The sequence below is a fragment of the Eucyclogobius newberryi genome, unplaced genomic scaffold, assembly GCF_026437365.1.
Source record: "Eucyclogobius newberryi isolate DKJ021-1_F unplaced genomic scaffold, fEucNew1.0.hap1 SCAF_7, whole genome shotgun sequence".
NCBI lineage: Eukaryota > Metazoa > Chordata > Actinopteri > Gobiiformes > Gobiidae > Eucyclogobius > Eucyclogobius newberryi.
The window spans coordinates 16713907-16737655 of NW_027316389.1; the positions used below are offsets into that span (position 1 = coordinate 16713907).

Sequence of the window (23749 nt, forward strand, 5' to 3'; positions counted from 1 at the left end):
TAAAGTTAAATGTATTCTCCCTAAATTGGATTCAATAAAATTATTTAAATATAGATTGATTGTGTCCCCATAGTCTCAGTATAAAAAAAAAATATTAATTGTATTTGGATTATTTTTGAGTTTTAGTTTCTATGACGTGAGGTAGCGTCAGTACGTGACGCTGCGTCTCTTTGTTGGCTCAGCAGCGGCGACGTTTTGTTGTTATTTTCGCTGCAGCTGAAAAATAGCCTTGGATCATTTGGTGTTCGTATTGTTCTTAACGTTTCAGGCTTTGGGTGCGTTTGTCACGGGCTGATAATCACCCCAGGAATGGACTCAGACGAGGGTTATAACTATGAGTACGACGACGAAGAAGAGGAATGTAGCGAGGACAGCGTCGAAGAGGAGCCCGAGGACGACACCCTGGATCTCGGCGAGGTAGAGTTGGTCGACCCCGTGGTGGCAGGAGGAGAGCGGGACGAATGCGCCGAGACAGGCGGCGGAGGACACGGGCCTGGCGAGGAAGAGGAGGAGGACTACCGCTTTGAGGTCCTGACAGCCGAACAAATCCTCCAGCATATGGTCGAGTGTATCCGGGAGGTCAACGAGGTCATCCAGGTGGGTGTTTTGGCTTGTCATCTTTAGGAAACACCGCGGGCCAGCTTCGGAAAACCAGAGAAGGCCGTGTAGCGTAGCATAGCTTAGCATTTAGCCGCGTTAGCCTTGCTGCAATACATAATTTGCTTAAAACTTAACACCAACATTAACGACGTTATACACTGGAATGGGTACAATGTGTAAGTGTTGAACAGTAATTACTTTCTATTACACAATCACCCGGTGAAAGTGTGATTTTTTTTTTGTGTTTCATCCAGGAAGTAGCCTAATCCTGGTGAAAAGTTGGGAGCAGCTTTAGCTAACGTTATGCTACAGTTAGCACGCTGGTTAGCATTTTTAGCTTACTTGAAACCGTTTTGCTACACATTTGATCATAGTATTGTTTGATTATCAAAGTAGCCAGTGCTGTCATCGTATTGGTTGTCTAAAATATTATGAGTGGTGTTTGTTCATAGAATGTGAACTTTAGCAAGTCAAAAGTGTAGGCTATATTTGGTCCGAAAGGCTTGGTCATCAAGATTTAACCATAGATGACTGACTGCTTGAGCCAACTTCTGACATAATCAAGAAATTTAAATTAATTTATTGTCTTTTTGAGTGGTACAACTTCTACTTCTGCCACTGAGCTCAAGTGGACTCTTATCATTTCTGAGCTCAACCTCCATTTCCTTTCACTGGGCCTCTTTATGGTCCTGACATCCAGAACAGATTTGTAGGCTCCGCTTTTTTTATTCAAGATAACTTTATTTTGCGCATATTTGTATTCTCTACACTGATACTGTACATATAATACTTATCTATTTTGTAAATCTGCCATTTGTAAGTAATTTAGAGTTTTCTGAAGTGACATATCTTCTGTAATTGCAACAATAATAGTTCTACTTTTCCCCCATGATGTTTAGTATTTTCGTTGTGGAATATTCTAATAAACTAGCTGCAGCATGCACCCATTGTCATAGTGGTGAGGGTTTAACAATCCAAAAATCTTTTATGAAGAGGAAAGCTTGCATCGATTTCAGAATGATGAAAAATTAGGACCGTTGCCATAGCGATTATACCATTCAAATTATAATGTTAAAGCCCTCAAAATGTTGTCTATATCACAAAGCTGACACCCATAACTACCTTTATTGCTCACCTAGGTTTAGACCGAGTGATCCACAACTAAACCAAGTTTTTCTACCTTGACCTGAAAATCTAATCTTCGCCAACAATTGAGTCACTACCGTCACACGGTGTCAGTTGTTATTTTGCCACTTATAACACAAGTTCTCTAAACTGCAGAGCAGCAAATGCAAATGCAAATAAACATGCAAAACCTGAAGTTTACAAATCCTGGACTGAAGCCATCGTGAACAGAGGGTAGATCATTATATTGCTGGTGTCCTTTATTCCCTTGGCCAAAATTATGTGATTCTGTTCTGCATTTACATTGTTATAATTCCAGGTGGGTTTCCAGTTTCAGTCTTTGGCTCAAGAGAACACTAGAATGGTTTCCCCAGCTGCATTGATGGAAATCTTTTATAGATGATTTTGTGGCAATGGAATTATGCTCTGTGAACAAGTAAAAGCAGCAGCACATATGCCAGGCCCTGTGAAGTCCTCAGAGTCAAGAGTTTGATTTCTGGCTCTAACAAATCATTGAATGTCTTTCCTGCTCTCATCTCACACTATACTGTTATGAAAGATATAAACCCTTTGGGCCAAAACTTTTTTTAAAAAGAAGCATGCCTTGCATATGATGTCACTTAGTGAAAATGTTACGATTATTGTGAGATGACTTATCAGATGGAAACAAATATGCCACAAGCAAAGTAAAAGCTTAAATACCGACACAATGTAGAGACTTCTGTTTTTGTCGGTGAGGCTGTAGGTAGATTGAAGCCTGACAGACTGCTCTCAGGACACTGCCTCTGCTAATACATTATACATTTCATAAAATGAGAAAAGTGAAAGAGTGAGATTTAATAAACTTTACTGCATCATTTTAATCTTCCCTCTTGGCTCATAGTATGAGTCAAGGTCCAAATTTGAATGGAAGGCAACATGTTCTTGTGTTAGATACTGTAACACTATCACAGTGCCATTTTGAATTCCAATATGTTAAAGATGGTTTCCCCTTTGCATTGAACACTTGTTTTTGTTGCTGTTGTCTCCATCAGAATCCAGCAACAATAACTCGAATCCTGCTCAGTCACTTTAATTGGGACAAAGAAAAGCTTATGGAAAGGTGAGCATCACACGTTGGTTTACTGGATTCTCTGCTGGCTCACCTTTTAACTGTCTAAGATAAAATGTTTCGCCGTGGCTCTTTCTACAGGTATTTCGACGGTAACCTGGATAAACTTTTCTCCGAGTGTCATGTCATTAACCCTAGTAAAAAGCCCCGGATCCGTCCTCCAATCAACACGAGATCGTCCGCACAAGACATGCCCTGTCAAATCTGCTATCTCAACTTCCCCAACTCAGTAGGTTTTGGCCTATATTGGAAACACAAAGTCCAGAACACACATTCAGAAAATGTCTGAATGATAATAAAGCATTGAACATTTCTGCTCCCAGTATTTCACAGGCCTGGAGTGTGGACACAAATTCTGTATGCAGTGTTGGGGAGATTACCTAACTACCAAAATTATAGAAGAAGGAATGGGCCAGGTAAAGAGTCTCAAATCAGTTGTCATTAATTTTGTATCGAATGTCTCTAATGATCGTTGTCTCCTTGTTTTCCAGACCATTTCATGTCCCGCTCATAGTTGTGACATATTGGTCGATGACAACACAGTAATGTAAGTTCCAAAGTATTTATGTATTTATTTGTCTATGGGAGTTTTTATTTATTTATAGGAGATCTTCTACTGAAAGTGTTTTTTCAGACTTCCTATAAGTGATCTGTTCTTCTGTATCTACCTCTGTATCTACCTGCGTTGCACCAATGAAATTTCCCCATGTGGGACAATAAAGGATTATCTTATCTTATCTTATCTTATCTTAAAAGTGTTCAGTGTATACATTTACACATTGGCAAAATGGGTGGGACCTGACACAATTTCCACATGATGAGACATGAGAAGACGAAACAAAATGTTGATGTAATTTATAGTGAACTTTCCAGTCAAATTTTAGCCATGTCAACTTTACTGCTTCTTAAGATGTGTAACAAGCATTTGAGCCTTTTTGTCCCAGCCAAATATGGTAAACAAAATCTGACCAGATCGTTATCATCTTGTGTGCTCAGTCTTGTGGCAATTTTATCTCGCAAGCTCCTTTGGTATGAGATCTAGTAGCCCTCCTAAAGCGTAAAAGGACAGCATTTTGTTGGCTTTGAGCTGTTTTTTTATTGACCGTAGAATCAAAGAGAACCGCCAACTGGAACGTTCTACTGTTGCAGGCTTCGACATGTATTGTAGTTTTCAGTAATTACAAGGGGCATTGAATGTAATGACAGAATGCTTTTATGACTATTTTCGTGCGATCTTTTTTTTGTGATTGGAGTATTGTTTAAATCAAGCGGTGATCCACTAAACTATGTGATTGGGTCATTTAAAGTGGGTTTATAGTGTCCTTCGGAACCGTAGCTAATCTGACTCTAAAGCTGATCATAATTGTCTTAGCCTACATACTGTATGGAACCCACCAGCCTGCATTCACACTGAACACTCTGAACTTAACATGTTTTTATTTTTCCTAGGCGCCTCATAACAGATTCAAAAGTGAAGTTGAAATACCAGCATTTAATCACAAATAGTTTTGTAGAGGTAAGTTTTTAGTCTTTCTGTCTTTACTCGCCATTAAAGGGTAAAGCTGCAAACATGACTTGGTCTGTTTGTGAGATTCATGTGTTTCTACTAAATAAGGCAATTAAAATAAATCCAATTGCAATTTTTCTTTGCAGGATTTGGAGTTTGTTTTCAATTTCACTGCATTTTTAACACGCCGTGAGCAGTAACATTTGGGGGAAGAATTAAATATAAACTGAAATATAAACTACTATTCAAGAATCCTATGCATTTCAGACGGATGGATTTGTCTTTTTTTGGTGCGATTTGATTATCGCACCAATTCGAGTAGTGATTTTGATTCACTTTAGACGTTTTGTGCAGTTCTACTCCTGCGCTCAGTGTTGACATAGCTACAGTGTAATAGTTCTCTCTGTCTTTCTTGTAGTGCAATCGACTTTTGAAGTGGTGCCCCGCTCCGGACTGCCACCATGTTGTCAAAGTCCAATACCCAGATGCCAAGCCCGTCCGCTGCAAGTGTGGCCGGCAATTCTGGTGAGTCCATAACCTTTTAAATGTCTTCTGAAAATCACAGGAAATCTTGTACTTTAATTACAACTTTTACAACGTTTACAGTTTCAATTGTGGAGAGAACTGGCACGATCCGGTCAAGTGTAAGGTAAGGGCAGCAGAAAATAAGTCTGTTTGTTACTATTAATGGAAATAATTTGAGGGTGTACATCTTTTAGTGGCTGAGAAAATGGATCAAGAAATGTGATGATGACAGTGAAACATCCAACTGGATTGCAGCAAATACTAAGGTATAAATATAATTTCAAATGTGTTTTGACGAAGGCTTATTTGTAAATGCCTTCAAGAAGTGTATTTTTTTAATGGTGTATATCAAAATGTTTTCCAGGAGTGTCCAAAATGCCATGTTACCATTGAGAAAGACGGCGGATGCAATCACATGGTGTGTCGAAACCAGAACTGCAAGGCTGAGTTCTGCTGGGTTTGTCTGGGCCCTTGGGAGCCGCATGGATCCGCCTGGTACAACTGCAACAGATACAATGAAGATGATGCCAAGGCAGCCAGAGATGCTCAGGAGGTCTGTAAAAAGTTACAAAGGCTGACAGTGTTTGTTCACTAGAGCTACAAATGAACTTTAATAATATTTTGTTCTAAATGTAGCCTCATTATTTACCTGCAAATGGTTTTTCACTGAAACGCTAAAACATTGATGGAATATGTCATTTTAATGTGCCTTGGATCTAAAATCATCAATCATAAGTGTGCTCCACATCATGTCGCAACAGTCTGTAAACCTGCTTTTTAACATTTTAAAAGTCCAAGTTGAGAACATGACTCTGGATGTTTGCAGCGCTCCCGGGCGGCTCTTCAGAGGTACCTCTTCTACTGTAATCGCTACATGAACCACATGCAAAGCCTGCGCTTCGAGCACAAGCTGTACGCTCAGGTCAAGCAGAAGATGGAGGAGATGCAGCAGCACAACATGTCGTGGATCGAGGTGCAGTTCCTGAAGAAGGCCGTGGATGTGCTGTGTCAATGCCGCTCTACACTCATGTTCACCTATGTCTTTGCCTTCTACCTCAAGAAGAACAACCAGTCCATTATTTTTGAGGTAATTCTTGAGTCCACTTAAACTGATTATATTTTGTTCAAATTGTTGAGTAAATCTTGTATCATTTTTTTATAATTTTTATTGCTGAACCCACGAAGCATTCTGGTTGATGCCTGTTTTTAAAGTGATGTCCGCATAAATTTGACCATTAACCGGTTTAACACTTTGGGAGATGAGGATGGTTGAATTGGTCACAATTTATGATTTGATATTTGATGTACCTATTGTTTCTCAGAACAACCAAGCCGATTTGGAGAATGCCACTGAGGTGCTGTCTGGATATTTAGAGCGCGACATCTCCCAGGATTCTCTGCAGGACATCAAGCAGAAAGTGCAAGATAAGTACAGGTTAGTGTTGATGTTTGACCCTCTGTGGAGGACAGAGGAGCTAATGTAAATGAACCTTATGTTGGTGTGCAGATACTGCGAGAGCAGACGGAGAGTTCTGCTGCAGCATGTCCATGAAGGATATGAGAAGGACCTGTGGGAGTACATTGAGGATTGAGGACACGTCCCCATGCAACAGACTCTTGATTATCTTGACAAACTAGAGCGCTGATGCAATTAACCAGGCAGCACAGGCCTTCTGCCTCTCCTCTGACAAACCAACCACTTTTGCATTGTTTTCCTGGATTTGTTTAACAAAATCTTCAAAGTAAATTCTACACTGAGGAAAATATTGAATCACCCTGCGATTTTGAAAGTTCTCCCTCTTTGAAATTGTCATCATAGGTGCATTTCTTCTGTGAGACACAGAATATTTCCAAAAATCCGGAAATATATATATATTTTTTTTAAAGATTAAATCTTTCACAGTGGAAATGCACCTTCAGAAAATTTCAGACCCCTCCATCCTAAGCGAACTTGCAAAATTCCAGGGTGCAAATACTTACTTTCCTTGCTGTATTTAAATAAAAAGGTAGAATAATAAAAGAAAGTGTACCACAGTATTGTTTTGCAGAGTGGAGTCATGAGAAAGCAGGGTAACATCTCCAAATAAATCAGTTTGGCTTGTATTGTAACACCTTTCTGATCTCCTTTTTATTTTTGCTTGTGAATCTTTGTTTTTGATTTTGACTTAGTTTTCCCATTAGTGTGACATGTTTTCAACAGCTTTAATCGTCCTGGCCATGTCTGCAGTGTGTTGGCTCTGATTGGGTGCCTGAATGTTGAGGTTGATGAAGGGGCAAAGACATTTCAGGGTGAGAAGAAACCACAAAAGAACAAAATAGTTATTTTTCAATTTGTAAATAGTCCTTAAGCATGGCGTCAAAGAGCAAGGGCGGCACGCAATTGCATCATTTGAAATATTTATTTTGAAAGATGTAATTTTTGCCATTTTAGTTGAGGGTTCCTTGGTAGAAAAATACATTTAAAAAAGTGGAGGTGGGGTGGTGTGTAATACCAGATTCTAGCACTGCCCTGTCCCAAAAATGCCAGTGAGGAGAACTCCCCTTGTTGCCAAATCAGGAAATTCTCAGTTTAGTTTGTTAAGTCACAATAATGCATTGTACAATTGGAGAAAAGGACTCCAGCTAACGCTATTCTAATCCTTTCCCTGTATCCATCTTAGTTGTTTTTAAAGTTGTTTAACATTCAATATATAACTATTATTTGCAAGAGCCAAACTGAGTGACATTCACTCCTTTTTTTATTATATTATCTTATTTTTCCCCAATGTGGCTTGAGAATGCCAACTGAAGCCCAGCTTGCACCTTGAGGTGGCGATAGTAGTAGAATGTAAGGACAGCACATAAGTGCTGCGTTAGAGTGGCTTTCTGTCAGACGGGCCTGCAGCGAGACCCACACCTGCTTTAAGGAGCTACATGGACAGACTTGTAAGGTCCTTCAGATAAGGAAATTGGGGCAAACTTCTAAAGGTTCTAGGACTGTTTTATAACGCTGTTATGCTTTTGCATTAAAAAATGTATTTTTCAATAGTGAGGATGACACTGAAATGTCAGTGCCCCTCCAGGTTGTAAGTGGTACTCTGTTGTCAGGATTGTGGCTTATGAACGGTTGTAAAAGTTTGACGTTGTAAAAAAAGTAGCCACTGATGCAGGTCTGCACCTGGCAGCTCGAGTGTCCACCATCTTTACCACATTCTTCTCTGTTTGGGAGCTCTTTCCCAAATGCTTCTTATGTGTTAAAACGTATTATTTTATCCTAGCAAATTATAACTGTATTGTTTATTTGAATAAATGTTATAAGAAATATCATTTTGGGATTTGTGTCTTATTAGAGTGCATTTGTTCATCCTAGTCAATAGTCCAACTGATGAAAGCTAAAGATCTCAATTCTGATTAAACACCTGAGTGAAGATAAAGGTTGTTTTCTCTTTTGAACACTAGAGGGCGGCCCAACAGCATTTGGACAGAAAATGTGTGAAAAACATTTATTCAAAGTCCCATTCTCTCCACAGGTTTACAAAACAGTATAAAAAATGTAAATAGCCTTTTCCGTCGAGGTTGTAAAGGTTCACAGACAAAACACACAAACCTGAGGACACACGTTGGACTTCAGCAGCTTTAGACAGGAAAAAAACCTTCGGTACAACAACCAACACAGTATAAAAAAAAAAACGTGAAATGTGCATAACAGTATAAAACATTTCAGTCACAGTGAAATAGGCTGGTGTTTCAGAAAATCTCTTACGTAGACAGTAAATAAATGACCTCACCATACAAGACTGAGGTTTACTCATCACGCACACACAATATACACATTTCATTGTTAAAAGGCACACTGTAGACATTTTGGTTGGTTAACAAAAGGCACAGTTTAAAATGTCACAAAGAATCTTCTGGATTTGTCTGTAATCCACATTTTCTTTTCAATTTGGCATTATTAAACCGCAGATTGTCGTAAACGAGCAGTAACTTGCATACACTCTACCACAAATAATCTCGTCAAATAAACAAACGTATGTACAACTTCATTCTAAACGACTAAGAAATTCAGTGCGGCAATGCATTTTGATTAAGGACTAGGGCTGTCCAGTATATTGCATCATGTCATATAAATATAAAGGATTAATCGTTATTTAAACCTTCCTTATCCATTTGTTTAGTCTCATTTAAGACGATTTGTGCCACCTATTTTGGGTTCGATATAGTCCAGGTTTGGTTCTGGTAGTACTTAAAATGCCTAATATTATCTTTGGTGGCACCTGATGGGAAAAGTAGTAAAATATTGTTTGATTAAGATTAGAACAGGAAGTTTCTTGAGTGTGGAAGTCTCTAATGAATTAAAATGGTTTAATTTAGCCTCGTATTTGTCCTGATTTTAGGTTTTAATGTTGACAGTCTGACAAGCTGAAGATGGCATTCACACGTTTCCTTTTAAAGTAACTCTGCCAAAATGTTATATTAAAACTCTCAAATGTTGTTTTAGCAAAATTTGGCTTATGATTTGAATGCAACACTTTTATATACGTACAGCCCTCGTCTCCACGCAACCTAGTCCTCAATTTTGAGCCAGCCCTTTTTGTAGTCTATGAGCAGCTCCAGGTAGTACTTCCACTCGGGCTCGCTGTCATAACGCACTTCGAACACGGTTTTCACAGGGTCGTGGTGGGCCTTGTGAATCTGGAGCACCTCTCCTTTGTACCACACTTCAGACTTGTCATCCTCCTCGTACAGATGCTGAATCTTCTTCCCCACCAGATCCGGATAGTAGATCTTCATGGCTCTCCTCGCTCTCTGAACAGCCGAGCGCAACACCCAGCGCCTCTTGTAGTCGGCGCTGTGGCAAGCCGACAGGTAAGGGCAGTACTTGATTGTCAACAGGGAGCGCAGTTTTCTCTTGGAGTAGGCGTTCAGAGGGCGTAAAGAGTTCGAGAAGGAGGTCCGTTTCCATCTGGCGACCTCGGCCGTCCTCCTCACGAGCTGGCCGCTCGGCTCCTGGGCCGAATCGGTTCCAGATTGCCTCGTTTCTAAATGCAATTTCTCCGAATCTAAAACCGGCCGGTAGCTCATTCTTTTTCTGTCAGAAGTGCGTCTCAAGCGGAGGATGACCCCCGAGCGCTTTTTGGATTTTTCCTGAAATTGTCTTGCAAGGGAAGGCTTGAAATTGGGTTGCATGTTTGACTTCCCCCCCATTACATCCGCAGGCAGCTCCTCGGACAATAAAGGACACATCCATGAAGCGCCCGATCCGTCAGATACAGCCGGTTGTTGGTCCGGATCAAGTGCGGACTCGGGACTTCCGTTTTGTTCTCCCTCATCTGACGAGCAATCGAGAAACATGCGTCTGGAGCTTCTCTTAATGCGACTCCTCCGCTTTAAAAGGGACGTGGATTGAAGCTCCTCAGAGTCGTCGTGGGGTGATGGTGGGACGGGTGAACTCCGGCTGCTGCTTGGTCCTGCACAAGACTCATCGGCCTCAGCGTCGACCGAATGATCCAATTCTAATCCTGAAAGACAGTGAGGGCAGAAATGAGCCATGCCATTCAGAAAAATCAGACTGGAAAATCAAGTTTCTTAAGTGGAGGTTAGTTTTTTTTAGTGTGAACAGTCTGAGGAATATTTCATGGTAGAAACCCTGCAGCCGACATGACAGTATGGTGTGGCTGCATTTAACGTTTTGTTTCTAGACAACGGTCGTTTTAAAATAGTTCCTTCATCCCTCGTCTTCTAAAGGATCACACTATGGCATTCAACTGTAAATGTCGTGTAAATAGTAAGCCTATTCTTATTCTTATCCTTTAGCAGATTTAAATTGGTTTTCTTTTTGATTTTATGTAGGTTATTTTATAATTTTATCATATTTTTTTTTGTTTCACGTATTACCAAAGCGAGTTCCTGTTTGTAAATTCTGTTCTTTGAAAGTGGCAATACACCTTTTCTAATTCTGAACTTATGCATCTTGTATTTATTCATTGACAGGTTTATGTTATTGCGCAAAAATATTTTTTAAAAACACGCGTTCTTGCTGTAAGCTGACTTGCCTCTCCACAGATGTGACCTGTAATTTGCTCAGCCCTGTGCTATTTAAATCCAATGCATCATTAGTATTATTATTATTAATATTAACGCTATACTGTGGAAAAGTCCGATTAAAGCAACATCTCCATGGAAACAAGCAGGTGTCACATAATGCACCCTTAAACGTTTGTCTAATCCAACAGTTTTATACTTTCTAAACCACATCAATCATGTGCCATGGCATGAAAAATTAAATGCTTCCACCGCCACCAAAGTGAGTTTATAACAATCTGAAGAAAAGACGGAAATAGAATGGGTGAGGGAAAATGTTGAAATCATGTCCGGAACAGTGGCCGTCTGACCAGAATCACATGATCTATAGGTCAAGCCTCTTCCTTTAATGGGTCAGCAGCACAAGAAGGAAGCACTAACAGAATACACCAAGATCAACAACTTTCTCGCATACACAGCCTGCCTTTGTAACATGATCTCAGAAGATTCAAACCGAATGTGAAGAAATGAGGGGAGCTCAGGTTCAGAGTCAGCAGTAAATCATGCTTGATTAGTTCAGTGGGTCATAAGACAGAAGAGAAGCTCTATGTACCTGGACTCTGCTTTGGACTTCACATGAGGGTGACTCTGGAACAAAATACATGTTTTCAAATAAAACTGTATTATCTACCATTTTAAAGAGATGTTCCCATAAATCTCTCAAAACAAAGTGAAATACAGTGTGGCATAAACTGGCACTATGTTTTCTTTCCGCACATTGGTTAAGCTTCGTTTCAGGCATCGTAGTAGTTTCGCAAGTATCTCTCTTACACAAGCTGTCAAGATAAACCTAAATTGATGTTACAACTAAAATATGTCTGGTATTTCAAAATGAGGTTCTGTCTGAGTGTGAGTCTCAGTCTCCTCTAGAGATCAAAGTTTCACTTTGTTGTTCTATATATTTCCCATCAGGGTTGCAAGTATCTTGAGCCTGAGACGGGATCAGAGTTCACAAACTATCCAATCTAATCACTAGCATTTGCATGGTCACACTGATGTAGACATCCGGTTCAAAGGGACAGATTAAACAAAAGATTTAGACTCTATTTTGCACATTTACAACACGTGGGAAATATTGACCAAAATGAGCATCTCAATATTTATCAAATGACATAACATAAGTCGAGGGTATGTGCAATTAAAACAGATTAATTTAAGTGCAATGTAGTGACTGACAGGCTCCTGATGTTGTATCGCTCGTATCTTTTTCTGTCTCTTATTTTGTGTTCAGTGGTGATCAAGTGTGACCAGTGGGACAAAATCTTTCCCATGGGAGGCAATAAAAAATTATCTTATCTTTGTCTTATCTTAACACTTTTTACCCTTATGTGAAACATTACACTGCACATTTGTTCAACATTTATTTGTAATCAGCATGTAATTGCAACATTTTAAATGTGTGGCAATTGTGAGGAATTTAGATCAAATTTTTAATATCTTCAAAGCTACATTAATGATATGAATTATTGAGAAGAATGTAAAAATGCAACAAAAAGAGCTGATTAAGAATAAAAATGAGAAAGTTATGTTGTAAACTTTCCACAAAGGCTAACAAGTTATATTTCTGTACTTTTGTGGTTGACTAAACCTCAACTCACACATTTTAAGACATGTTTTAACATCACATTTCTGTTGACATAATATCAATGTTATCGGGATACTCCCAAAAAAAATAGATATTCATTACGTAAATATTATATTACTCCAAAACAACCACTGTGATATTCTACACTTTTCAGTACATCCCCCCCTCTACATACTACTATTTGACTTACCGAGTTGTTTACAGACACAGGTGTAGTACAGCAGGTTGACCACGTCGGTGTAGACGTCCGGCAGGTGCTTGTAGGACATGAGCCTGCGGAGCCGAGAGGAGCAGGCGCGCTTGTTCATCTGGATGAGGGCCTTCTCCTCCGACAGCGTGGTGGGCCGTAGCACCACCTTGTGCTCCTGCAGCACCTGGTCGATCAGCCCGTTGTGTACTGAAGGGAACAGCACCTCCTTCACCACCAGCATTGGCAGGAAGATGGCGCCGGCACGCATCACAAACGGGAAAGGGCACCGCTCCTGACTGTACTCGGTGAGCCGCTGGTAGACCTGCTGTAGCGAGCTCTTCATCTCCTCATTCAGGCACGCATTTTGGCCTTTGGACCCCAACAGACAACTTACTTTCTGGTTTTTGCTGGGCGTTATGTGGTTGAGCTCCATCTGAGACAACCATGCTCTGAGTGTGTCTTCAGATGTCGCGGCAACGGATTTGGAGATGAGCTTGGTGAGCGATTGGTGCAGCTCAAAAAAATGTTTGCGAACGGGCATCTGAAGTGGAACATCGGGCACAGTTGGCTGGGTGTTTTGCTCTTCGGGGGACTTGGCTGGCTTTTGGACGGAGCGGAGGAGGTGGCCTTCAGGGAAAATTATGTTGTAGTTGGAGAGCTTGAGGCACTCGGGAGGAATGTTGAGGAAGTTGAATCTCGCTTCGAGATGTGGAGGAGCGGAGAGAGCTGGAGGAGGGCTGCGGGTGGGAGTAGCTTCACGTTGGCCGCATTCACCTCCAGAAGTCCTATTATCGTCCCTACTGGAATGAAGATCTGAATCACATTTCTTAATTTCCAACACGGGCCCGCCCTCAGGCTGATCGATTTCCTCCGGCTCTTTTTTAATGATCACAAGTTGCTCGGAATACTCTGACGTTTCTGAGCAGCTGCTTTGGTCCGTCGTTTCATCGCTTTCTTTTTTGCACGTTTTAGGGTCAGTATCCGCTCGATTTGGCCTAAGTTTCAGATCCAGAGGAACCAACTCGGGCATTGCAGCACATGTATGCGGAGGCCCATCTGGATGTTCTCGTTTTACCTTTACCTCAAATGATGGACGCTGTGTCCTCTGTTGAATTTGACGTAGGTTCTCTTGGTTTTTAATCACCATTGCTTTTGGAGAATCTGATCTAACATCTCTCCGTTTCACATGTTTTGTGGCCACGTCTTCTCTCACAGGTGGACTTTTTGAGACAAAATCTTCAGAAATTGCAAAAGGCTGTTTCACATTTTCATTCGACTGTTCGGTTCTGCCTTGAATTGAACTACCCTGGTGTAGAGTGTCCAAAAACAATCTTGACATCTGGAGGTACGTTTGGTAAGGAGCCAGGCTAAAGACATTATTAATAACCGGCATTCGAGAGGCGACGTCAACACTTTTAACATCAGCATTTCCTCGTTCAGTCTTTTGTCGCTTCTTCTCATTTTCCACCACATACACATCGTCATCGTCGTCATGGATTTTTATAGGGGACGATACGGACAACGCTCTTTTCAGTGGCCCTTTATGTAAGTAGGAAGGCTGAGGATTGGGAGATGTTTTTGTGAAAGATGGAAGAGGAGGGCAGTAAAGGATTTTCTGCCCTCCTGATGGATTTGAATTGGATTTGAGTGTAGGGGACATTAGAGGGTGTTTAGGGTACGACCGAACATGATAGGCGGGATGTCTAGAGGACCGCACATCCAGATCTAAGTGAGCTGGTGCGTGTCTGGAAGGAGGCCCATGTATTACTCCTCCTGGTGGTCCATTGTACACACTATTTTTCAGGGCCTCATATCGGTTAAGTGATTGCGTGCTAGAAGGTGCGCCTGCTGACTTTCTAATACATGTGGTAGGACTGGTTTGTGCCACATGTACAGAGGAATGTTCAGAGTGTTGGCTAAATCTGTCTCGATAACCGGAGGCTAAAGTGGCAAACGGGCGATGCACATGGTTAGAGCTAGTGTTAGTTAAATCACAGTTCACTGTGTGTGGATGCCTATTGTTGTGAATTGGACTAGTATTTACGTTTAACCTAGGGACAAGATAAGCTGGGTATTCAAATCCTTGTAAAAAGGCAGGATTTTGCATGGCTTCCCTTCTAGGAAGGGAAATTTCCCCATGCAGTGATGGGGGTAACACGTACTGGTCCCCTGGGGGCTGTAAGGGATGTTTTAGGACTACTGGGACTTCCTCTTTGTGTATGAAGTCAGTGTTTTTACTTTCTGTCCTTTTCTCTACCTCCATATTAGCAGGGGGATAGTAAAAAACTGGGTGCTGTAACGCTTGTCCATATTTGGAAATAGGAGAATTGTTGTGATAAATCATAGGCTCGTATGCCGTCTGGGAGGGGTACAGGCTGGGGTAGGCTCTGGGAGAGCACTGTAAACTGTGGCTCACTTCCTTCACTTTCATGGGGCTGTAGGTTTGATTGACCACAGCCGGCAGAGTACGAGTCTGTCCAGGGCTGAACATTGACACCCCCACAGCGTCAGTGTGTCCCGGCCTGTGCTGCAGCAGTGGGTCTGAAGGTTCTCTAGTTTTCCAGGTGTGATCATACGCTCGATTAGGAGACCCATGCCCCATCGCACAGCACAGGTCATTGCAGCAGGGGCTGTGTCTGTAAACTGCCTGGGGAACACCCAGATACACCGGTCTGTCAGTGGGGGCACTGTCACCTCCAGCATGGCCTCTTCTCACAATAACTGAGGCAGTGTTCTTAGGGCTGCAAATCACTGGACTTTTCGTGTATCGCGTAAAGCCCTGTTTTGTGCTAGAGTTTGCATATCCAAGATGGCTCTCATTTGAACGGCTGTCTTGCCTATAAATGTGCTGTTTGTCCACGCTAGAGACATGAGTCACAGGGCTTTGTCTATCAGGAACAGGGAATGCTACAATGTCTTTTCCCGGAGGTCTAAAAGAGAAGTATGCTCCACTGTACTGTTTTCCCATGAAGCTCGACATATTCTGAGGCTGGGACAGTCCAGTGGCAGGAGCCACATTTTGACTGTATGAGGGCATTCTTCTCCCAAACATCGGCTCAACAAGGGTTTCCACCGAATGGCTGCTCATCATTGACAGTCAAAGAGACGAGGTCATATATTTTTATCTGAAAGAGGAAAAACATTTACAGCCTTAGTCAACAATTCACATCATCTTACAGAAGAACACCTGTAAAACGCTTTGCATAGCAGACAGGCAGCACAAATGTAACACCAGTGGAGCTTCTACACTTCCACTTGCACAAAACAAGTCTAAGAGCATTCATCACGTGATAAAAAAAACCACAACCACTAAACCAGAGTGCGTACAGTACACAACACCACTGCAAAACCTCCTCAGACAAACACACACACAGAGAAACACAAACACACAAACACAGAAAAACACACACACACCGACAGAAACACACACACACAGAAAAACACACAGACAGAAACACACACAGACACACCTTTGAAATGCCGCCACACGCGCTCTCCTCCTGGACGATGCGCAGTGGTCAGGACATCCAGACCACACAGTGCCACACTAAGACGTGACCGACCCAAAAACGTTGATGTCAGCCATTTCCAAAAGAAGAAGTTTCCTGCCGGGCACTATGTGTTTAATATCTGACGAGGACGTGTTCGCTTATCGGACTGCGCGAGTATCATAAATACTTCCTGTGTGACGAGTGTTGGCGGATATCACTATGTTTATAACACCTTTTAAAGTTAACGCGCCGATGTCATTGCCACTCGGGGACAAACGAGCGGCCGAAGCCTGGAACAGAGACTACACTTGCGAGTATGCGAGTATACGAGTATACGAGTATACGAGTATACGAGTATGCGAGTATCCTCCAGAGCAGACGCGAGTGCCTTTAGTCAAAACACCTCGCCCTCGGACCAACACTCACCCGCGGCTGCGCTGACGTCAAGACACCGACGCACAAACTCCAGAAAAGTCAACTTTGGAGAGGGCGCGCTCGCCTGTCCTCTGTCCCGTAGAAACATGACTCCGCCGCGCTGTCCTCGAAAGCTCCCCAAAAAGACCCCATTTCCTTTCCCGCTCTGTCCGCGCCGGAGAAGCCGTGTGTGGACGAGGGCAGACAAAAGGGTGAGGAGGAGGATGGTTGGTCTGTGACCGGTGGGGGCGGGGCCTGCGCGCACATGTGATATGTGATCCATCCCCACCAAACTCACGCTCTGGGGCCAAACGGCCTTCTTTCTTTTCCTCATTCTTCTGTAGATGACTAAACACCCGCGGAGCGCACTCTCACAAGGTCACTGAAACATCCCTGCAGTCTGTGGGCATTGCAAAGGTGCCTGTCACAGTGTCATGCCAGGTAAAGACGTACAATGCACAATCCATACTTATCTAGTCAAAGGTGAAGATGAATTGGTAATGTTGTACACGTATGATTTAAGTACTGAACAGACCTGGCTATGTTGTCCTGGTGTGGGGCAGGGACCTAAGAGTAAGACCATGGTAAATAGTGTATTTGCTCTATTCTCTACATCTCTGCATTGTCTCTTTCTACCCTGCAGCAGTTATTGACCAGGATGATCTGAAATATACTCTCCAGTGACGTGAGAAGAGAATCCAGCCAAACAAAACAATTGTGTTTGAACACACAAGTGAATATAGAAATCACACTCTTTTCTCTATTTTAAGAGACCCACACAACACCCACAATTACAGAATACAAATAATATATATTAATGTACTTATTATATACCCCTTGCAATACGTCCATTCTATACTGTACCGTATTATGGAAATAATTTGACCATACCACAACAAAATGTGCATATTTACTTAATATTGAAACATTATTGTAAACAAACACACAAACAAACACTAGATAGTGTCTGTTTGTTTGTTTGTGATAATGCTATGATTACAAGTTAAATAATGAATTCTCATTCTCAGGCATAGCCCCAAAACTGTGGCTCCGCTATGTCGATGATACTTTTGTAACAATCAAGAAACAAGAGCTGGAAACCTTCTCTGATCACATCAATGCTGTGGACCCACATATCAGGTTTACAAGAGAAGACGCTAAGGAGAATCGCTTGGCCTTTCTTGATTGTTCCACGATCAGAGGAGAGGACGGGAAACTCCAAATAGAAGTATATAGGAAACCTACACACACAGACCAGTATCTGCTCTTTGGTTCCAACCACCCACTACAGCACAAGCTGGGTGTGATCAGAACCTTACAACACAGAGCTCAAGGTGTGCCCACCAGCTCAGAGGGCAAGAAGAAAGAGGAAAAACATGTCCGAAATGCCCTCTCAGCCTGTGGTTACCCCGCTTGGGCTCTCAACAGAGTGAAGAGAACCAAGAAGCAGGACAAAAGGGAAACTGAACAGAGAAGGAAGGGTGTTTCTATCCCTTATGTGTCTGGCCTGTCGGAAAAACTGCAGAGAATTTTTAGACAACACGAAGTCCCTGTTTATTTTAAACCAGGAAACACTTTAAGACAAAAACTGGTTCACCCTAAGGACAAGTTGCCGACTCAAAAACAGAGCAATGTAGTTTATTCGATCCAATGCAGTGAAGAAAGCTGTAAAGAACGGTACATAGGTGAGACTAAACAGCCTCTACACAAGAGGCTTTATCAGCACAGAAGAAATACAAGTTCAGGACCTCAGAGTGCCGTGCATCTCCATCTTGAAGCCTCTAATCACTCGTTTGAAGACGGTGAGGTGAAGGTTTTAAGCAGGGAGAAAAGATGGTTTGAAAGAGGAGTCAAGGAAGCTATTTTTGTTAAAAAAGAAAGACCTTCTTTAAACAGAAATGGAGGGCTAAGGTTTAATCTTCCTGTTATTTATAATGGGTTACTGAACCCCTGGAAAGGTAGAGGACCAGGACAAGGTCATTTAGATGCTAATCAGGTACTCAGGGTGGTTGAGCCAGGGTCTCACAAAGACAAAGAGGATTCTAATAGCCCATTAAAATTCTGAATATGCTAGCTCGGTAGATACAAGGGGGGAGTTTCTGTTGAAACAAACAACTCTTTCTACTTCAGGAAGGCTCCGCCCAATGGGCGGGTCTTACCACAGAACAGTATTAATATCGGAGTTCTCGATCTAAATTCTTTTATTGACAATGACTCTTGGATGAGAGTCGAAACGTCTATTTTTTCTAACTGAGTCCAGTTGACTACAACTGAAGCTTTTTCTACTATGGAACACGCCTGGACGAATGAGGGATTACACCGACATATTAAATAATTAAATAACTCATAATTAGATAACTCAATGACTCATCCATTTTACACTGAGATTTATTGTCCCACATTAGGACTGTGACATATTATATGTGTAGTGCACAATACAAATAAAACCCATTGTTGGGCTATTCATTTACAATAATTCATAATTTAAAAACCTGCGACCCCGAAAGGGAACAAGCGGTAGAAAATGGATGGATGAAATCATTTTAAAAATGAAATAATATTGTACATCATACATGAAGTGATCTTTCTTTCCCAATTATTTTAAAGTTACGTTTTTACAGTTTGACAACCATATGTGTTCTCTCCCAAGAGAGTCTTCAGTTTGTGTTCCCTCATGTCCCACTATCATCTGCTCAACCTCCAGTTTCCATGGCATTACAGCACAGGGCCCCCAACACAGGGGGCACCCAGGGGTTCACCTCCGCCACAAGGCCCGGGGGCAAACCACCAGAGTCTGACTGCATCAATGTTTGTTAAAATGATAGCCTATATTGACTAAACCCACATGCATTCAGCGCTTCAGGAAAAACTGGATATGCAAATGTGGAGTAGTAAATCAACACAATGCTGCTCCCTGAAATATTGGCAATGCAACATTAATCTAGTTTATAATTTGACCATTTTCAGAGTTTTACTCAGGGATAATTTGCTGCATCCTATTGGAAGATGGGTGTTAGGCCTTTTCCTTAAATCTGGTGCAACGGAAATAAACATCATGACTTTGACTTTTAAATTAATTTCATTGTTATTTCTTTGGATTTTGAAGGATATTGAATTCATGTTGTCATGTGTGAGTTTATTTATTTATTCATTAATTTATTGAATCCCCATTAGTCATTACATAAATAAAGACTACCTGGCTAACCAAACCCTAAATGAGAAATAGTAGAAAAAGCTTCAGTTGTAGTCATCTGGACTCAGTTAGAAAAAATAGACGTTTCGACTCTCATCCAAGAGTCATTGTCAATAAAAGAATTTAGATCGAGAACTCCGATATTAATACTGTTCTGTGCTAAGACCCGCCCATTGGGCGGAGCCTTCCTGAAGTAGCAAGAGTTGTTTCTTTCAACAGAAACTCCCCCTTGTATCTACCGAGCTAGCCTATTCAGAATTTTAATGGGCTATTAGAATCCTCTTTGTCTTTGTCTAATAGCCCATTAAAATTCTGAATAGGCTAGCTCGGTAGATACAAGGGGGAGTTTCTGTTGAAAGAAACAACTCTTGCTACTTCAGGAAGGCTCCGCCCAATGGGCGGGTCTTACCACAGAACAGTATTAATATCGGAGTTCTCGATCTAAATTCTTTTATTGACAATGACTCTTGGATGAGAGTCGAAACGTCTATTTTTTCAAACTGAGTCCAGATGACTACAACTGAAGCTTTTTCTACTATGGAACACGCCTGGACGAATGAGGGATTACACCGACCTAAATGAGAAAGTCAAGTTGCTTAAAGTTTATGTTGGATATATTAAACCATTTTTGCCTGACGAAGGCCTAGACGCCGAAACGTTGCCTCTTCACCATTAAACTTTTATTTTGCAAGTTTGACAGTGTGCGGGATTTCTTTCCCCATCACAGTTCAGCGTCACGTACGCCCTTATCCTATGCACCTGGCACAGAATCTGATGTGCGGAGCACCGTCTGGATATATTAAACAAAAAAGAACACAAAACTTATAACCACATTTAATCCACTTTATGTTAGCAATTTTATGAATTATACATTCTAATTTATTATTCATTATTTATTCATTTATTGGTTACATTAAGCACTGGCCTTAAAGGTTTCTTCAATGTCAGAAAAAGTACATTTTAATGATCCTGTTTTGGTCTTTGTGAGATCTGTGCCTTAGCAACAGCATCAGTATGATGTCTAATATAAGTTTGCCAACTAAGAGTGTTTATATAGAAGCAGCATAGACTCACACGAGTGTAGTGAGCCATGGAGAAAATTCAAACATTGGAAAGACTTTAAGCAAGAAGACAAGATTAGGAAAAATATAAAAAGGTTTGAAGTGGTGATGCAGCGCCATCTCATCATCAGAACCAGAGGAGCTGGTCTGAGTGATAACGTGACAAAGTCAAAATGCTGTAATGAAAAAAATAAAGTGCAAACTTATGGGGAGAAGTATAACATTCAACAAGGTTAAGGTCAACAGTGGAGTTATTAGGTTTATCATTTGTTATCTTAATCAACATTTCTTGCAGTACTAATTTTATAGCAATTTATAATCCAAGGAGAAAATACTGCTTGGCGGCCCCAATTAATCCTATCTCGGTAGGATGAGTTGTAGTAGCTCTAGACTTGATAGCCCTAGACTGCTGGCTCAAGCAGTTTGAGCAGAAGATGCTGCTGTAGCTCTAAGAGGTGAACCAGCGGTCATAATAGAAACTGTAGCAAAGAAGTAGGAGCCAATGATCTCATATTTGGGGCCCAATATAAATTGGTGAAGTCACCAGGGGTATAAGAGTTAGTACTGAAATGTCCATGATATGAATTACTGAGAGAAGAGTTGAACAGGTAAAATAAAGTTAAGTGTCAAAAACACAGGCTTTGGTATAGATTAATGGTCAACATGTTCCATGGTCAAATGGAGTGTCCTGGGTCTTCCGCGGGGCCTCTTCCCAGCTGGACATGCCCGAAACACATCCCCAGGGAGGTGCCCAGGAGGAGGCATCCGAAGCCACCTCAGCTGGCTCCTCTCAACATGGAGGAGCAGTGGCTCTACTCTGAGCTCCCCCCGTGTGACTGAGCTCCTCACCCTATCTTTAAGGGAGGGACTATGTCTCTCGGCTGGCCAGGGAACGCCTTGGGATCCCCCGGAGGAGTTGGAAGAAGTGTCTGGGGAAGCCTGGGAGTCCCTGCTTAGACTGCTGCCCCCGCAACCCGGCCCCAGATAAGCGGAAGAAGATGGATGGATGGACAAAAGCATCATTGTTAATCTCAAATTTTGAAAATGCCCTATCTGCTGTAGCCTTTCATATCCTGCTGTGCACCCCAGGGGTGTGTCCTGTCTGTCCTCACACACCTCTATTGTCCCCACCACTAAACGCCTCCATCTGTAAGAGCATGAGACACTGGATGGTTATATCGCGCAGGTAGACCTTTGAGTAATCCAGCATGGTTCATTTGCTGGAAACGCATGCTTGATACCAATAGGGTCAATTATACCCCAACACTATCCCACCTAACAGACCTGGTCTGTTTTAGAGTGTCAGCCTGTTTTAACCAGACCCTAGATGTCAAAGGATTTAGTTTCTCTTTTCAACTGTCTGGGCTATGTAGGCCGTTCATGCACTTATGTCCTTTATAAAGATTACACGATGCGTATGAAATAATAGATATAACGACCTATATGTTACAGAACCATAATTTAAAAAATCTAAATAAATATTCCACATTCCTTCCACTATGCCATGCGCTGCATTTATACTACTATATTGCTACTCCCACATAACATAGTGTTAAGATCCTTTGAGTGCACACATTTTGAACACTATGTGGCTGATATTTGAACATACAAGATAAATGAGATTGTAGGTCCAATGAAAAAGAGGCAAAAATCATGATTTCTAAGGGGGTGCCATTCATATCCTCCCTCTAGTGCTGCCCCTGCAGATAAAAACAGTCCCCAGTGATCAGTGGACTTGTTTACCACATTGTGAGTGAGAGTACGACCGCTGAGTGCTTGTGACACAGGCGGATCTATGGGGAAGCTTTCTGATGAAACTTGTGTTCTCCCTGAGGCCAGCTCTGGAGGCAGTGCTTGCATCAGCTTTTCCCTGTATGTCTGCTTAACAGATAGGCAAAAATAAACACTTGCACCAGCATTATTAATCTCAAGTCAACACAACCAGTTTAAGTAAATTTGATACTAATATTATAATCATGTGTACTTGTAAAGTTTAGAGTCTTTTGTATCATATATTTTAAAATGCAATATTGTACTAAAAGGGCATATATTATGCAAAATTAACTTTAATGAGCTCTTCTAAGATAGCTCTTGCCACCTCTGCTCTAAAGTAAAAGTTTTGGTTCCTCTTCCCACTGTGAGTGAATCTACAAATGACAAAAGCTTTCTATTGTCTATGTTGACAATTACATTCACTGAAGACCTTTAGTCATACATTTACACTTGAGTAAATACATTTACAAATACTTTACTTGAGTAATATTATTTTGCAGTAACCTTACTCTTACTGAGTACATTTGTTGGCCCACCCCTGATTACTAAGCCGTTTTGGATCCATTTTTCTTAACAAAACGTTGATCTACTTATGTTATAGTTCAATTCACTAAGTAATCACACTACTCTTATCATTTGATAGTTTATAAACATTTACAAATTCTTCACTTGAACTGGTTGGAAATCTTGTCTATTTTCAAGTAATGTGTAGAAGATTAGAAGAAGGTTATTTGTGAGTTACACAGAGTAGTTTGTTTGGTTTGACAGCGTGTGACTCCTCAGCGCTCAGGGCTACTCTTCTGGCTTATGAAACACTCCTGTGAGCTCACTGCCAAAAAGGCTCAGGCAGCCAATAGCAGCGTGCCAGGTTATAGCTCATACACAGAGCCAGTCACATGTGTTCCTCCACAACAGAAACACTGGCTGCTCTTTTGGTAGTCAAATATCCCCTGCCTTCTGGATTTTAGGACCGATAAATAACTATATGTGATTCCGTGTTGCAGGCAGAGTATATAGAGCAGTGCTGTGAGTTGAATACTGTGGTTGAAGTGCAGTTTTTATAACAAGAAAATATTCAATGATTGACCAAAGGGTTGAAAGGACAAGAACA

At 41.5% G+C, this 23749-nt stretch overlaps 2 protein-coding genes across 2 annotated transcripts; one reads left to right on the plus strand and one right to left on the minus strand.

Moving 5' to 3' along the window:
• The first annotated feature begins 146 nt into the window (after window positions 1–146).
• arih1 (ariadne ubiquitin-conjugating enzyme E2 binding protein homolog 1 (Drosophila)) lies at window positions 147–8174 on the plus strand. The gene is made up of 14 exons (XM_072435798.1): window positions 147–597; window positions 2760–2827; window positions 2918–3065; window positions 3160–3252; window positions 3328–3383; window positions 4286–4352; window positions 4762–4868; window positions 4950–4992; window positions 5063–5134; window positions 5233–5421; window positions 5695–5955; window positions 6191–6303; window positions 6376–6618; window positions 6860–8174. Exons 1-13 carry the CDS (start codon window positions 310–312, stop codon window positions 6458–6460), a joined length of 1590 nt encoding a protein of 529 aa, XP_072291899.1. The 5' UTR covers window positions 147–309; the 3' UTR covers window positions 6461–6618; window positions 6860–8174.
• Window positions 8175–8385: 211 nt separating this feature from the next.
• cunh15orf39 (chromosome unknown C15orf39 homolog) lies at window positions 8386–16764 on the minus strand. Its single transcript, XM_072434869.1, has 3 exons — window positions 16624–16764; window positions 12707–15831; window positions 8386–10369 (listed from the first exon to the last, which is right to left on the minus strand). The coding sequence occupies exons 2-3, from the start codon at window positions 15795–15797 to the stop codon at window positions 9414–9416; spliced, it is 4047 nt and encodes a 1348-aa protein (XP_072290970.1). The 5' UTR covers window positions 15798–15831; window positions 16624–16764; the 3' UTR covers window positions 8386–9413.
• Between the last annotated feature and the right edge of the window lie 6985 nt (window positions 16765–23749).

Bases quoted from the DNA above. Each gene is read 5' to 3' on its own strand.
- cunh15orf39 (XM_072434869.1), bottom strand. From the start codon at position 15,797: ATGATGAGCAGCCATTCGGTGGAAACCCTTGTTGAGCCGATGTTTGGG. The intron at 10,370-12,706 runs GTAAGTCAAATA...ACTGTCTTTCAG, and splicing joins CTGTGTCTGTAAACAACTCG to GATTAGAATTGGATCATTCG.
- arih1 (XM_072435798.1), top strand. From the start codon at position 310: ATGGACTCAGACGAGGGTTATAACTATGAGTACGACGACGAAGAAGAG. The intron at 3,253-3,327 runs GTAAAGAGTCTC...CTTGTTTTCCAG, and splicing joins TAGAAGAAGGAATGGGCCAG to ACCATTTCATGTCCCGCTCA. The intron at 4,993-5,062 runs GTAAGGGCAGCA...TACATCTTTTAG, and splicing joins ACGATCCGGTCAAGTGTAAG to TGGCTGAGAAAATGGATCAA.